Genomic DNA, 17,776 nt, shown 5'->3' on the forward strand with positions numbered 1-17,776 from the left:
CACCAGTTAGGTAATGACTGAACAAATTATGGTATGTGAATATAATGGAATATTATTGGACTGTAAGAAATGGTGAAAGGGATGGATTCAGATGATGATAACAGCTAGTTATGGAATGATACAGAGTGAAATGAGCAAAGCCTTGAGAACAATTTATACAATAACTACAACATTGTAAAGAAAAATAACTTTTAAAAGATTTAAATGCTCTGACCAATGCAGTGACCACACATTAGTCCACAGGCCAGAGAACAAAGCATGCTCCCCTTAGTGGAAGGAGGTACCCTAAAGTCTCCTGTGAAATTAGTTGTTACATTTGGGGACATCTTCCAGGATCTGAAGGGCTGATTCTCATCAACCGTGAACACTTAATCCTCTTTTGGGAGCCCCACATGTGTTTGGTGCTCATCTGACTTCGCTTTCTTTTTGAGCTGATATGCTTGTCCTGTAATTAGATGGGTTTGGACTTTTATTTGAAATGCCCTGTTAATGTGGAGAAAAATAGAGAATTCTACATTCTGTAGGGGACCTGTGGAGAAATTTTGTCTAGGCCTTTATTTGACTTGCTCTGTACACTGGTACGTGATCCACTGGGCAAACCGTTATCCCAACTGGGATTGTCCTATGTGGAAGAATTTTCACCCAAAGTGGTTTGGTTTCTCACTTGGGTGTGTGTGTGTGCATGTATGTATAGCGACCCATAGATTAGGAATCTAATCCCTACTAGGAGCGCTCCACATACTCTGGTTGCTAATTTGGGATTAGACTTTTCCTCTGAGAAGGAAAGCTCGCCTTTTCCTTTTCTTTTCTTTATTTTGTTTAGTTGTTTCAGTTTTTTCATTTTATTTGTGTTTTTCTTTCTTTTTTTTTTTGTATTGAGACAGGCTCTTTCTTGTAAGTGCTTGGCAGATGGCGAAACCTGCAATTTGGGCATCTTATATGGAGCTCTACAGTAACCTTAAGCCCCATGTGTGCAACTTCTCCACTTCAGAAAACTAAGGAAGATGACACATTAGGTTTCAAGACATAAGAAAGAATCATTTGCTTTATTGAATCAGGTCTTGCCATTTATTTGCCCAGGTCGGGAGTCCTGAATGAGTAAAGGTCAAAAGCCATTAAGTCCCTTATAGAAACTGTGCATCACAATAAAAAAAAATCGGTACACCTGCTTTCCTACGGGAGGGTTTCTTCTTAATTTTCCCTGATTCGCTCATCAGCTTGGCAGATCCCAGCATCCCTGATTAGAATGACCCATACCCAAGAGTCCTTTAACCTAGGACTAGTTACATTTTAGACTCTCTGTTTAGTTTCTAGTCTATAGTTACATAAACTACTGATAGTCCTGGTACAATATCATATTTCTGGTGTCTCCTTTTATCTACATAAGCAATTTGGTCAGCTGAATAAAAATCAGCATAAAGCAGCGAGATATCCATTCCAGGACCAAGGTTAAGCTAAGTACTCTGCACCCTAGGTCTAATAATTCAGGACTTCTTAAACTTTTTCCACTCAAGATCCCTTTAGCACTTCTTAAATTGTGGGTCAAAATCCCATATGGGGTTGGTACCCACAGTTTAGGAAACACATTATGGATTCAATATGCTGGGCCTAATCTCTTTTAATCCTTTTTCTTTGTTTTATCCCCTAACATTTCTACCAAGCATTAGCATTACCACCTAGTATAATAACATTACTGATAATGTTAGTAATATTTCTATTAGTTAGTTATAATAAATATTACTACCTAGCATTATCATTACTACCTAGTATAATAACATTACTAGTAATGTTAATGCTAATTGTTATTAGTATTACTACTATTTAATAGTAATAAACATTACTGCCTAGCATCCCTAGAGTTACTACCCTACTTGACATACCCATATGCCTATATAGCCTGGTTCCCTAAAGCAATGGCTTCAAACTTCATGTTTGTTATAAACATATCACAAAATCTATTTGTAACAATCCTACTCAAATCTTTTCTTTTCTTCCCGGAGACTTGTTCATCTGATTATATGTTTGATTGGACAAAAGGATGAAGGGTAGTAAAGAGTTGAAAAACAGCCAGTGGGTTTGAGGTACCTATTCTCAGGAAAGCACAGGGGATAGAATGCTGAACTTGGAGTTAGGAAGACCTGGCCTCAAATTTCTCCTCTAACACTTTAGCTGTGTGACCATGAGGAAGTCACTGGGTCTCAATTTCCTCATCTGTAAAATGGGGTAATGATATTGAGAGTCTCTGCCTCATAGGGTTCAAATGAAATAATGTTTACATAAACCACTTTGCAAACTTTAAAGTGTACAAATGCTAATGATCATTTTTATTGTTATCATCATAGCACCAGCCATATGTCTGCAAAGAGAGTCCCCTCCTGTATCCTTTATCCTTACACTGGGACCAATCATTTCCTGGGATTAGCGGGGGCCCTAGGGCAGTTTACGTATGGTTATTGATCCTTCCCATAGCCTCAGTGCTGGATAAAGTGGCTCTTGGAACCTTGAGTAAAATGTGTGTAAGTGTGTCACACCACATGTCATATCATAAAAAGAGAGAATTCCAGCCTCGTAATCCAGGAAAATTCCAATCCTTTCAGGATCATGATCTATTGGTATTCGTGTTCTTTCTCCATTATGAAATGCCCAGTATTCCATATCAAATCTTTTTAAACACCAAGATTCTCTATTAAACCCCAAACGACTAGCTTCAGAATTTCCTTTGCGTCCAATGGAAGAATAAGCCACCCCTATCCACCATCCTATCCCAGACTTGAGTAAGTCCACCTCCCAGTAATGACTCCCAGAGAAGAAAGAGTCCCGGCTCAGCACCTGCCACAGTTTATCAAACCTCTGGGGATTAAATAATTGAATCTTGCCAATCAAAACACAGGTCACAGTCAAACGGTCATCAGACAATCGCAGCCGGGAATGCATAGTGTCTGGTTCCAGGGTTGGGATTCTGGCATCTGTTTAAAAGACAACGCCCCAACAAATCATCCGTTCCTTCCAAAATACAGCAAAGCAACAATAACAACAACAACAACAACAACGACAAAATACCTGAATAATCAGAAATATTCCTAAAAGGATGTTCTGCTTAATTGTAAATTAATCTGATACTTGGTTTTGCTTCAAGCTGTGCTGAAAGCTTTTCTAAATTCTAGCAAGTTTTTTATGCTTCTGTTTTTTGTCAGTATATGAGAAAAATTTGTCTCTTCCTTCAATGAGTGAGAATCTTGAAATCATTACAGACATCATCATGAAGGGCTATGATCATTAAATGGGACTGTAGATGTAAATGGTATAGAAGTTGCTAGTCATCTTGCTTCCTACTCCTTACCTCCCCATCCCAGAGTACTTATACTATGCTTAGTGTTGGGTCTTACATATTGGGACATTAATAAGCTGGAGAGCACCCAGAAAAGGGATACTAGGACATTGAAAGTTCTTGTGATCATGTTAGATGAGGATTATTTGAAGGAACTAGAGGTATTTAACCTGAGAAGAAAAGCCTTGAGGATTGGAGGTGGGTGTGGGTAGGTAGGACGTTTAAAAGTCAATCCCATAGAAGATACTTTAGACTTGTGATGCTTGGCTCCAGAGGGCAGAACTAGGAATATAAGAGTAGGTTTTGAGCTGGAAGGGACCTCATGAATCTCTGGTTCAACCCTCTCATTTTAGAGATGAGGAAACTGAGGTCAGATTTGAACCCACATGCTCTGACTTCAGGGCCCATAATCCATCTACTTCACCAAGCTGTCTCTTCTTAACTGGTGAAAACTGTCAAAGCAAATTTAGGATCGATGTAAAGAAACATTTCCAACAGTTAGAGTGATCAAGAAATTGAATAGGGTGCTTTGGGAGGTAGTTGGGTTTCTTCTGGTTTATGGATGACCACTTTGAACAGATTTTCATGGAGGAGACACTTGGCCAGATACTAATTAGACTAGCTGGACTTTGAGGTTCTTTCCAACTCTGAGATTCTGCAAAATGAGAACAGACTAAAAAGACAAGTTTGGAAAGATGAAGGCTACATAGGAGGATATGAGGTTTCTTAATTCATAAATGTTATTCACCAAATCTTGGAATCATAGCCCAGAAGCAAAGATTCCTCTTCAAGCTAGGAAGAGATAAATTTAGAACACATAAAGGGAACCCTAACTTTATAGAACAAGTGTTCATTTATGGAATTTACTACACCAAGAGGTGGTGGTAAGAGCTGGGAAAAATATACAAAAAAAGTTTCAAAAGAAGGTGTTTGGAAAACTCAAACTCATGGAAAATCCATTCTAAGAGAAATAAGCATATTTAGGGATACCCCTAACTTCTTCAAGTTGACAATATTACATCACTTTATGTTTTTTTTTTTCCTAGACTGGATTTCATTTGATCGTCTCAACATCCTTGTGAGTTTACAGGATTCCTCCTCTTCCTCCTCACTATTATTATTAGGCTTGGAATTATGACTTCATTATTTCAGGAAACTCCATTGACTATTTTGCAACTTATTGTCTTAGAGAGTTGTTTGGTGGCGCTGAGAAGTTAAATGACTTGTCTAGGATCACATGATGTAGCAGAAGTAAGGCCTGACCTAAGCTCTTCCTAACTCTATCCACCATGTCCCAATGCCTCTTAAAGTGGTTATTACCATCCTCATTTTACAGTTTAAGAAACTGAGAATCAGTGAGGTTAAGTGAATTGACGAAGGTCACATAGGTAGATTTGGGACTCAAACTGAATTCTTCTGACTCCCATACTAGGCCTCTTTCTACTATACATACTGCTATCAGGGAGAAAAATAATGCTCTCTTTTTTGAGGGAGATTTCTTTCTTTCTTTCCTTCTCTTTCTTTTCTTTCTTTCTCTCTTTCTTTTCTAGAACTATATTTCATTGGCATAACAAACCTCTGCCAAGAAAATTCTTCCTAAGTTCAGATGGGCTTCTGCATTGCATTTATAGTCACGATGAGTTGCCTGTAGCATTGAAAGGTTAAGGGACTTGCCCAGGATCACACAGTCAATATATGCCAAAGGCAGGACTTTGAATCCAGGTCTTCATTACTCCACAACTGGCTCTCTAACCACACCACCACACTGCCCCTAATAATATCCTTTTATGGTTGTCCCTTGGTGTCACTGTGAGAGGTAGAATCTTGAGCTGGATGAGCCATGGATCTGACTCAGTGTATCATTTTTAAGGTTCTTAAAATATTAACCTGGGTATGTGTATCCTCTTAAGCAATTTTTCATACTTCATAAAAAGCAATTCAAAACATTCTGTCTCTGTCAGAGCTATGAAGATATATCTTCTCTTCCCTATGTCACTTATGAACTCTTCTCTTCAACTCCCTCCTACTTGGGAAAGACTGCATTAGTTCAAAGAATGAGTTCCTGCTTATCTTTCTCCTCCTTTTGATATCATCACACTCTGTAGGTACTCAGATACTTTTACGTGGAAGGCCTTCAGAAACTTGTAATGATTAACTGGAGCATGCATGAAGTTATATTTAAGTTCACTCACACTAATACCACCCCAAAGTGGATAACACAATGACATGGCAGAAAGAGCACTGGAAAGTGAATCTGGACACTTGAATTTAAGTCTTACTTCTGCCATTTGCTTATAGGATAACCTCAGGCAAATTCCTTGGCCTAAATTTCAGTCTCCTCATCAAATGAACTAGATCTCTAAGGTCCTTTATAGTTCTAATAATTATGATTCTATCCAGCATCCACATTTAGGCATCCATCCCCTGACTCTCACCCCATTTCAACCTATGTCAGTACGTTAAAAACTGGGCTAATATATCCTTTATTATTGTCATTTCATCATGTGGGCCAGAGTAATTACTAAGGATCATTTTATCTATTTCCTATGATGTCTTCGGAGAGATTTATGGCTTTTCTTGGGGCATGATTTGTATCTGTGCCCTGTGTATACTGTTTTTTGGAGGTAGAACTGGACCAATGATTTCATCAGTAGAGGGATTTTCCCCACAAGAAAATACACTCTACTAATGATAAGATTCTTCATCTTCCTTCTCTTTATTATTTTGAGGCCTGGACTTATGATTTCATTAGTTCAGAGAACTCCTGGTGGGGAAATTCTCTCTACCAATGCACATCAACTCTTATGCAATGTAAAGTACTGAGAAGTTAAGTGATTTGTTTTGGGTCACGTAACCAGTAAAGGTCAGAGGTCATCCTAACTCCCAGGCTGGCCCTCTATCTAGTGCTGCCCATTTGTAGTACAGGTACATAATGTTGTGCTGCCCATATATAGTATAGGAACATAAAAGGAAGGATTGTTATTGTTGCTAGATCTCCCTGTTTGTCTCAGGCTCTATGATACAAGGATGAAGTTGCAGGTTCTCTCAAACAGTAACCTTGGTAGGTACTCACAAGGGATATAAGAAATTACCTTAGGCCAAACAAGTATTGATAGATCTGTGACCTGCCTTTCTATAATAAGTGGTCAGGGGGACTGAATCTGAACATTATACAGTATTACCACATTCTCTTTCTCTGGGCGACTCAGCCCTGCTCTATGGATTTATTCTTACAAGACAGACTTGTTCAGTGATTATACCTAGTGTCCTTTACAATGATAGTATAACAAAGGATAGACAGAGGTATTGAAGAGCATAGCTGCAATCTGCCCTGTGAGGCTAAGCAGGAGAAATGTAATCCCTCTTCTACATGGCAGTCAATGCTTCAAATACTCAACAGCTATCAAAAGCTAAACTGCTAATCATTCCTCTGCCATATTGGTCTCTTTCTTCCATTAGTGAGTTGTTCCTTGGGGGCTTCATTTTGTGATGGGTCCAGGCCAGCCATGCTCCATTCCCCTCCTAATTGTGGTTCTGACTATTTGAACTTTGCCCCCATCTTTCTCCCCTCCCCTTGTGGGGTACCTTCTTCCTCCTACTCCCCACTTTCTTTTCAGTTCCCTTTTATGTGTTATCTTCACTAGAATGGAAGCTCCCTGAGAACAGGAATGGTCTTTCTTTTTGCTTATACTATATTCACATCTCCAGTGCCTGGCATGTAGTACTGTATTTCTTTCCTTTTTTAAATTTTTTTTTATTTTTTGGTGAGGCAATTGGGGTTAAGTGACTTGCTGAGGGTCACACAGCTAGTAAGTGTCAAATGTCTAGTCTGAGGTTGGATTTGAACTCAGGTCCTCCTGAGTATTTCACCACATAATCATCGCCACTTAATAATAGTCAAACCCTGTTTTTCCAGTCCAAAAACTGGTTTATAACCTTTTATCGTGTAATTGTCACATGGTATAATTTTGTTTGTCACGCCGCTTAACATTGTCACGTTGGGCAGACTCTTAAGGAGTCTAAACATGAGTAAGCAGTGGTTAGATTATAAGAATATAAACAGTGGCTAGATTTTAGGAATCTGAGCAGTGGCTAGATTATAAGAATCCCAGCTGTCACGCCGCTTAAGAGGTAAACAGAGCAGTAATGTATTCACCAGAGACATATGGATATGCATTTATCTCTTGCCCATTGTGAGCCCCACGCCTAGAATTCTCAGTGCAGGCTCATTGTCAGTATATTTCTGAAAGCCAGCTCACGTGGTTTGTTTAGAATGCTGCAGTACTAACGGTATTGTCACTTAACCTTGCTGTAGACGCCAAGGGAAGCAGGCAAAGCTGCCATGAGTAAGTCATGTGATATGGTAAGACTTGCATCTTTCCTCAGTAGCCAAACTGTACAGCTCATCTGCCAATGATGCAGTTTAGTAATAAATGATTTTTAAGTAATACTGGCACAATTTTTAAAAGCTTCACATAATGGTTGCACCCCACTTTTTTAAAAAATTGGCATAAAATCTGTGACGATCATGCGGTGAAATGTGTAAGTACTTGATAAGTGCTTGTGGCCTTGTTGTTTTACCAAAGCCTTTTCTTTTCCAGGTAAAAAATCCTCAGTTCATCAATTACTCTACTCTTGACCAGGCTCCAGAATCATAGAACTGTGTTTAGAAGGGAACTAAGAGTCCAAATTCTACCTGAAGCAACCCATAACCCATGAGGAAATATCCAACTAGTGGTCATACTGTGTCTGATTCTCATTTGAATGCCTCTAGTAACCTGTTATCTCCCTTGAGGCAGCTCATTTTGTTTCTGGACAAGTTCTCATTCTTAGAGATTTCCTTTACAGTATATTGACCTGAAAAATGCCTTCCTGTAATTTCTGTCGATTGTTCCCATTCTGCCATCTGTGGCCAAGCAAACTTAATGGCATCCTTCTTCCATATGATAACTCTTCAAATATTGAAGATGGCCATCATGCCGCTTCTTTGTCTTTCCTCTTTGCCTTCTTTTTTTGTCATGTCTTTTCTCTTCCAAGCTAAACTGGGGGGAGGGGGGGTGTTCTTTAGCCTGATGTCTCTCACCATGCTATCTCTTACCCCAAATGAGAAAAAGTATGAAATAGTGGAAAGAATACAATTCATTAATGAAAAGGTGTTTAAATCCTGGGCCTGACACACAGACACACACAGACACACACAGACACACACACACACACACACACACACACACACACATAGAGACAACCACTATTTTTATTCTCACTTTACAGATGAGGAATGGGAGCCTGCAAGAAGTTAAATGACTTGCCTAGGAGCAAAAAAAAATTAGGTATCTGAGGTGGGATCTGAACCTAGGTTTTCATACCTCCAAGTCTAGTGTTCATTTCTCTATGAGGCTTCCTTTCAGTCACGTAGCCTTTATTAGACTTTGGTCTCTTTATCTATGAAATGAGTTGGAATAGATAATCTATAATCTTAGAATACTATGAGATCAATTTTTCCAACTAACATATATGTACTATAATTTTGAATCATTCTTTATCTGGTTGCTGACCTATGAACATGATGCAGCTTATCAGTGTCTCCTCCAAACTGTGACCCTTAGAACTGGACACTTTCAGATGTGTTCTCCCCAGGGGAAAGTGGAATGAAATCATATCCCATATTCTAGACACTATGCTTCTATTTATACAGATTTCATTAGTTTTTTGGGGCTATTAGGCAGCACCACTAATTCAGATAGTACTTGATGTCCACCAAAAATACTTGGTGATCTTACATGGACTATTTTCACTCTCATCCTGTGCCTGCACAGTTGATTTTTAGAGCCTAAGTGCAGGACTTTGCATTTATCACTGCTAAATTTCATCTCAGACTTTAAAAATCCTTTGGGGCAGGGGTGTTGTGGTTCAACATTGTTGGACTTTACATGACTGACATTGATTGTAATGCTTTAAAATGCAACTAATATACTTTGTTTCGACAGGGAAAACATTTAAAAATAGTAAAAGGATACTCTGTCTCAATTTGTATGTACAAATAGAGTCATAGATTTATGCTAGTCTTACCATATTCTATGTTCCTTTATATACTAATGTTACCTTACATTTTAAGAAGAGTGAACGCTCAGGTGTGGGTGTTGTTTTCAGCAATGTACCAGGTTTTGACTGGGAAGATACAGAAAGCTGGCTGCAGGTATCTAGAAGAAATTGCAAGACACTTTTGTTATGTATCCAGAAAAACAACTCACCTGTTCTAGGTAGTTTGTAGTGGATTTGATTTTTTTTCTGATGTAAATTTTAACTTCACTGTATTATGGGTGACTGAGGAGGAAGTTAGGATGAGAAGAAATATTTACTGGTCCCAATACATGAAGGTAGTCTCAGTCTGTACCAGATGAAAGGTAGAGAGAGACTATTCTAGTCAAAAAGGAAGTCTTGGAAACTGGAACAAGAAGGAGTTAGGTAGGGCTGACAGTTCCTAAGAAATTCAAGTGCAAAAGAGTGTTTGGGCACATACAAAATAGCAAGATGCTGGGCATAGTGTTTTAGAGATGAGGTAGGGTCAGATAACAAGCTTTTGTTACAGGCAAATAAATTTAGGATCAATGGTATGAGTTAAGTCAGTGGTACCTGGGCCGTACTGATGCATGCTTTTGCACCTGATCAAGAAGAAATTACAAAAACAGGTGGTACAATCTCTCTTCTTTTCTCCTCTCCTTTCTTCTCCCTTGCTTTCCCCTCTCCACCCCCACCCCGTCTCTTTTCCTTTTCCTCTCTCTCCTCTCCTTCCCCATCTCTTCTCCTCTTCTTCCTCATCTCCTCTCCTCTCCTTTAGCATCTCCTTTCTTCTCTTCTCCTCTTCATTCTCCTATGTTCTACCATTTTCTTTCCTCTTCTTTTTTGTTTTTCTTTCCTCTCCCCTTCTCTTTCCTTTCCTTCTTTCCTCCCCTCCCCTCTCTGCCTCCTCTCCTCTTTCCTTCCTTTGTTCCTCCTTCACTCCTTTACTTACTATGTGTAGAACATTGTTAATTTTATTGAATACTCCAAAAGTACTTGGAACAGATCTATTTTTGCTTTTGAGTGTCTTATTGTTATATTATTTATTCTTCTGGAGACTTCTCACTTTCTTTTACCTCTCCCTCAAATGTTTATGTATTGTGTGCCTTTTATTTCTTCTTTCTTTATTCATTGTTTCAGTTGTCTTTTTCATTTTTCTGTCAAGTACTTTTCCCCAGGAGGATTTATTTAATTTCCCTTCGGGTTTTATCTTGTTGTTCTTTTACTTTGCTCACTAAAACCATTTCCAACAAACCAGAGAAAGAGCTGATCCCTAGTATACCAGATCCTTGCCCACTATTGGTGTTTCATAGGTTTATAAATACCAGAAGAATGTAAACCCCTTAAGGGCAGCATCTCTTTTCATTTTTGTCTGTATATCCCTGGTGTCACTTTATCAATACTTGTCAAACCAAATTGAATTTTAAAAGTAGAAGAAACCTAGATAACTAAATATTCTCTTTGCTCCAATTATCTAAACATTTCTACTTATGAAGGAGTATTAGTATTAGTATTTCCTTCTTTGGTAGGCCTCCATAAATGATCACTGAATGAATGAGCCACTGAGTGAGAAAGACAGGGAAAACAGCATGAGTAGGAACAAAGAGGATGGTAAGCAAAATAGTTGGGCTAGAGAAGAGGATTTCTTTAGAGGAGCAGTAGTCCGAATAAAGACAGTATGGGACCAGATTCTGAAGGGCCTTGAGTCAAGGTCAAGGGATATGAACTTTACCTTGTAAGTCTTTGAAATCACTGAACTTTTTTTTTGAGCAAAAGAATATCATGATGGAAAGCATTTTAGGAAGATTAGTTTGGCAGATTTATCTGGGCTAAAGAGACCTGGTGTGAGTCAGAAAGCAAAAGCATCCTGCATTGTCTGCAAAGAAATTAGGTTAAGTAAAAAATTACTTACCTTCTTTAAGGCGGACATCCAATGGCATCTGCAGAGTGGTAAAAACAGCTGTTGCTAAGTTCCTGTAATAGGTCTTAGCATGCTCAAACTTGACAGGTATTGGATGGAATAATTCTGTAGGAATCATCTGCTGCATCATTTCCTTTTCTGATGCTGTATATTCCTAAAGGTAACAAAATTGATTTTATGTTTGGTTTAAACAAATCTGTGAAAGGGGAAAGAATGTCACTGCCCTTTTTATGCCCACTTATAAAAAACTCAGAAGTCTATTCCCTCCACTGACTTTTAGGCTATTTAGCTTGGATTCCCTCCACTGAAGTCCTACTCTGGTGCCTCATAGTGGTATGGAAGTGATGTGGAAGTGACCCTATGTTCTAGAAAGCTATTCTAGGAGACCATTAGCATTGATAGGTCCTTCTAAGCTGGAAAGGCTTTGAGTAAGGGTACAGAATGTCTATCATTCAAATAGCAGTCTAGCTAAGTGTGATGAGGCTCCTTAATCTGTCAATAAACAAGCATTTATTAAGAGCTTACCATTCACCAGGTACTATACGAAATACTGGGTATACAAAGCCAAAATAAACAAAAACATTCCCTTCCCTCAAGGAGCTTACATTTTAAAGGGGGAGACAATATGTATAAATCAGAGTATTAAAAAAAATAGGAGTAGATAGAGTATAACTTTAGGAGGGGTTGGCAATACCAACTGGGGGAAGGGGGAAGAGGAGGGTCTAGGAAAGGCCTCCTAGAAGAAATGGTGCTAGAGGTAAGTCTTAAAGAAAGCCAAAGATTCCATGACTCGTAAGTTAGGAAGGCAGCATTCCATGCTAATGAGTATTTCTATAATGACAACTCTCAGAGATCCTCTACTAAAATGCAAAAGAGTTACTATCTGTGTCAATGAAGAGGCAGTGTCAGGTAATGGATAGAGTGCTAGAGTAGGAGACAGGCAATCTTGGGTTCAAATCCTGCCTTTGACACTTACTAGATGTAAGACCAAGGACAAGTTAACTAACCTCTATTTCTATATCTGTAAAATGGGAATAATAAAACTTTCAGTACTTACCACACAGAGCTGCTGAAAAGCTCAAATAAGATAAACTATGTAAAACTCTTTGTAAACCTTAAAGCTTTATCTAAATGTCAGCTACAGGAGCACTTACACCAAAGAAAGAAAAAGTCCTTGAAGCATTAGCTTGAAAATATTAGCATATGCCTACAAACAATATATTTTTTATACATGGCTACTTATATATTATATTTACATTTGTAAATATAATTGTATAATATTTATAAATATATTTATATTATGCTGTTTATATATGTCATATTTTTAACATAATAAAATTTATTTTTCCAAAATGCTCAATTTTACTGAAAAAAGTCTAGTCAAGGGCTCACATTTTTATAGTACTTTAAAGTTTATGAAACATTTTTCTTATAGCAACTCTATGAGAAATTGCCAATAACACTATCCCTATTTGAAAGATGAGGGATCTGAGGCCTAGAGAAAAGGAGTAACTTGCCCAGGGTCACAAGCTGACCTCAAGGTCAGCTCCGTTCCCAGCATATCATGTAGCTTGACAAAATGATAACTGAAAGGAATTAAAAAAATGAGAAAATAAGATGTATTAAGATAGCGTATAATCTACCTGCAACTATACACTTTCTGGCAGCTTGAAGAAAGGAAGTCTTGTCTATTCTGACCTGGAAAAACCACATTAATAATACTACATTCAGATCAGGACACAACATGATAAGAGGACCACTAATGAACTAGAGAACATCCAGAGAAGGGGCCTCAGAATAGTCAAAACCATGCCATGGCCAACAAACATTAATTTAGCATCTACCATACACTGTGCTAAGTACTAAGAATGATAGAATAACACCTAATCTGGTCTTGAGGAGAGTTCAGTCTGATGGAAAGGGATGACAACAATATAAACATAAAATTAGAATGTAATATTATATATGATATATCCATCTCTATAACTCTCTATCTATGAAATGTATAACATAAGGAGCAGTTGTGGGAATTGATCAAGTTTAGACCAGAGAAGATAATGAAAGGTTGTCAACTATCTTAAAGGCTGTCATATGGAAGAGGAAATTTGAGATACTCTGCTTATCCCCATAAGGGATAACTAGGACTAATTTTGACTCAATATAAAGAAGACTAATGGCTGTCCCCAAATGGAATGACAGACCTTTTGAGCTACTAAACCCTATATTACCAGAATTGTTCAAGCACAGGGTGCATGCCCACTTGAGAGTGTTGGTGTTGAGGGAGATTCCTATGTTGAATGAGAGGCCCAGTGAGATGACCTCAAAGGTTCCTTTTTTAAGGAAGGGCACTGTTGGAATATTAGAAGGATTTCCTAAAGATGGTCCTCCAGATATTCCATGTTGCAGATGATGCTCCCCTTTCAGCCCTAAATCTATGATCCTAGGATATATTTATTGAATCAAGCTCTTGAACACTGTAGGGTCTCTTAAATGAGATTCATAATCATTCCAGAGAGTTCAGCTTAATTATTCACACAGGAAAAATCAAGTGCATGAAGAATGACCAAGTGGATGGACAAGTTATCTGTCCATCAGTGCATATGTCTTGGATAGACACCGTGGACAAACAATCAGCAAGGCTCAGATCTGAAGAGCAAAGTGGGCAACACTGCCTTTGGGGTATGAAGCAATAACCTTTAATGACCCCAAGCTTCTCCCTGAGACAAAAGCCAATCTTTTTTTTTTCTTTTTGATGAGGCAATTTGGGGTTAAGTGACTTGCCCAGGGTCACTCAGCTAGTAAGTGTCAAATATCTGAGGTCAGATTTGAATTCAGGTCCTCCTGACTCCAAGGCCACAGCTCTATCCACTGTGGCACCTACCTGCCCCCCATCTTTTTAATAATGATATTCTTCAGGTGATTTTATATGGCTATGAAATACTACAGTGTCCAAAGAATTACAGTTGTAGGTCACCCAAAGGATAATGAAAAAGTACATGGTGGGTGTGAGTGGACTATAATATATTACCAATGAGGAGCTGCTGGAAGAAGTCATGATATCATTAAAGATATCATAGCTTTAGCCAGAATACCAAGGCTAGGGAAAGTGGGAAGCATGTGACTGAACTGGAGAAATGGCTTTCTTTCTTTTTTTTAATATAGTTGGAGCTCTTTGATTCAAAATTGATTTAACACTTAAAAAGAATAAAAAGTTTTTTCCCATTTGTCTAAAATTTGGCATAGATCTAGGAATATAGAAAAGTTATTAATTTTTTTCCCAACCCTTGGCAAGGCTAAGGTAATACACTATCAAGACTCTTAATGAGGAGAAAGTTTATTTTACAGAATATGACCTGAGTAGACTAAAAGTAGCAGAAAAGATTTAAGGACCCAGAAGTGTTCTGTGTTCTCTGTTTGATTTTTCTTCCTGGTGGGCAGAGGAAAAAGTGACACGACACCTATCTCTTTTTTTCTATCTGTATTTTCCAGTTTGTCTGTCTGTCTTTTCCTGTTTGTCTGTCGGTCTGTTTCTTTGGTCTGAAGCTAAGAAGCCTATGTGGTCTCATGTTAACTTAGGTCCCACTGGATACAGTATTGGCAATCTAATTCCATCCCATTTACAAAAATGCTAGCCTATCTATATTGTATCCTTAGGGGTTTTGTTGGTATTTTTTTTGTCCTGACCAATGATTTAATTGCTGTTGGGAACTTTGTGAGGAAGCTCTTGCTATCAATATAAGTCACTGGGGTCATCCACTTTGCAACTGACAGTCTTATAGAGTTGTCTGGGACAATGACTAGTTAAGTGACATGCCTAAGGTCACACAATCAGTGTCAGAGGCGGACCTTAAACCTAGGTCTTCCTGATTATGAGGTCAACTCTTTATACCTCATGCTTCTCATCTTTAGAGTTTCTGTTAAGAAATGTATTCTCAATTTGTAGAAGTTGTATTGTATAGATTTACATCTTTCTACTGAACTAGAAAACTATCTGAAAGTTTAAGTGCTAGATCCTTATGTGCACAAACTTTATGAGGTGGTGCAGTAGATAGAACACAGGAAATGGAGTCAGGAAGACCTGAGTTCTAATCTAGCCTCAGATACTTCCTAGCTGTGTGACCCTGAGCAAGTCACTTAACGCTGTTTGCCTCAGTTTCCTCATCCGCAAAATGTGCTGGAGAAGGAAATGGCAAACCACTCCAGTATCTTGGCCACGAAAACCCTAAATGGGGCCTTGAAGAGTGAGATACAACTGAACCGACTCAACAACATCAATCATCCTTAACTATTTCTTTCCAGTTCTTTTGAGAAAACCGGTCTTTGCTTCTTAACAGTTTCTAGAAATTTTTCTCCAGTGTACCTTGATATAGCAGGAGGGACAGAAGAGAGAGGAAACATAAGCATCAGGGTATAGTACATAGAAAACTGGCCTCAAAGCTAGGAAGACCTATGTTCAAATTCCTCCTCTGACACATACTGGCTGTGTGACTCTGGGCAAGTTGCTTAACCTCTAAGTACTCTAGGCAACTGAGATTAAAAATTGTGGAGAAAGTTTTGACCAGCACTGGTGATTTCACTGGGATAGGAAACTCTGGGCAAGGATACTCCCTCCACAGATGTAGATTAGCAACTGTTCTGCCATTTATAGTCTCTGAGAGTTGCCTGGGGCACTAAAGGGTTGCCCAGAGTCACACAGCTGGAAAGCGTCAGGGGCAGGTTTTGAACCCACATCCTCTTGACCCTGTGGTTAGCTCTCTATTCAGAACTCCATGCTGCACTACACATTCTTGTTGTTTAGTTGTTTCGGACATGTCCAACTCTTCATGACCCCATTTAGGGTTTTCTTGGCAAAGGTTCTGAAGTGATTTTACCACTGCCTTCTCCAGCTCATTTTACACATGAGGAAACTGAGGCAAACAGGGTGAAGTGACTTGCCCAGGGTCACACAGCTAGTAAGCTAGTAAGTCTGAAGTTGGATTTGAATTCAGGAAGATGAGTCTTTCCTATTTCAAGCCTAGTGCTCTATCCACTTCGCCACCTAGCTTCCTTGCACTACATATAGTAAGTGATACTATGTTTATTGAATTGAATGCTAGTTTGTGTAGCAGGCAATAAGTGTTTGTTGAAGTGAATTCGAGTTTGACTATACTAAACCAATTTTTTTTTACTTTTGGGTTTATCACCCCTGGATGAAGTTACTACAGACATTATAGACCTATGGAACTGTGAAAATAGACCCTGGAGATAGACAGATAACAACTACCAGGAGGTCTTTCTATCACCCTACTCCCTATTACTGCAAGTATAATTGAAAGTGATTCCATCATGCTGTCCTCACCACTATGGGGATGAAAAGAGGCTGATGAATTAAAATAAATGTACATTTGGAACAATTCTCTAGAAATTCTACCTTTGTGTGCACAGACATAGCAATAAGGCCAGAAAGGAGAGAAAATGTGAGTATGTATGCATGCTTTTAATAATTATTCACAATCCATTGACTCATTAATTTTTGGATTGTCTGTCTACTTTTAAGATAAACTATGCAGGGTATATGCTTATCTGTATGGGTAGATTAAATGCTACTTTTTTGTTCTGCTCCTTAAATTTTGTATGTTACGATTTCCTAAATACACTCCAGCAATGCAAAGGGGGGCAATTCGGTGACGCAGTGGATAGAAGACTGGGCTTCGAGTCAGGAAGATCTGAGTTCAAATCCAGCCTCAGAAACTTCCTTGCTGTGTGACCTTAACCTCTGTTTGCCACTGGAGAAAGAAATGATAAACCACTTCACTATTTTTGATGAGAAAATCCATAGACAGAGGTCCACAGAGTCATGAAGAGTAGGACACAACTGAAATGACTGAACAACAGCAAGGTGAAAAGTTCTGTCTTTTTACAATGTCTGGACCAATCTAAGCTTCCTTAGCAAATGATACTCTCCATTGTAAATGAAGTCTTATGCTGTATCCCAAACAACCCCATTTTCTCATTGTGGAGCAGAATCTGTGATTGAACTTGTGTGCACCAACACATGAATTGAGAAGAAAAAAAAGCAAAAAAGATATGGCTCTTCACGTACTTCAAATGCCACATATATATAGACACTAATCACCATGAACTAAGATTAGTGGTTGATGACTTCAGTGTAAGAAGTCTCTTGTTACCTGTAGCAACCGAATAGGATCTTGCTGTTGGTGTATTCTTTGGATCTTCCTGGAAAGGTTGTCTATGATGTTAATTCGTTCTTGACACAATTCCATTTGCTCATTATATGTTCTAAATGCCTGTTGGGTGTTTTTATCAACTAATTTCTTTGCAGCCATTTCCTCTTCATCAAGCAATAAACGCAGTTCAGTAAATTTTCCTGTTAGCCAGATTTTGGTAGCTTCAGAATGTTCCTAAAAATAAAATGATTTAAAAAAAATTCCAACTGATCATCCATTCCTCAATTATGTGTGTGTTGG

At 38.5% G+C, this 17,776-nt stretch overlaps 1 protein-coding gene across 3 annotated transcripts in view; it reads right to left on the reverse strand.

The window, feature by feature from the left end:
* Positions 1 to 1,027: 1,027 nt before the first annotated feature.
* LOC114026017 (tripartite motif-containing protein 14-like) overlaps positions 1,028 to 17,776 on the reverse strand; it is a 35,264-nt gene continuing 18,515 nt past the window's right edge. The window contains exons 3-6 of one of the 3 annotated variants that reach the window (XM_027839594.1): positions 17,477 to 17,710; positions 11,301 to 11,463; positions 9,436 to 9,528; positions 1,028 to 2,966 (exon numbers count right to left, since the gene is read on the reverse strand). In XM_027839594.1, coding sequence (XP_027695395.1) covers positions 2,431 to 2,966; positions 9,436 to 9,528; positions 11,301 to 11,463; positions 17,477 to 17,710 — 1,026 coding nt within the window. In that variant the 3' untranslated portion in view covers positions 1,028 to 2,430. Of the gene's footprint in view, positions 2,967 to 9,430; positions 9,529 to 11,300; positions 11,464 to 17,476; positions 17,711 to 17,776 lie in introns of all 3 variants that reach the window. The other 2 variants (XM_027839596.1, XM_027839595.1) reach the window with 2 other exon arrangements.

Source organism: Vombatus ursinus, unplaced genomic scaffold (assembly GCF_900497805.2).
Source record: "Vombatus ursinus unplaced genomic scaffold, bare-nosed wombat genome assembly UNPS02014832.1, whole genome shotgun sequence".
NCBI classification, from domain to species: Eukaryota; Metazoa; Chordata; class Mammalia; order Diprotodontia; family Vombatidae; genus Vombatus; species Vombatus ursinus.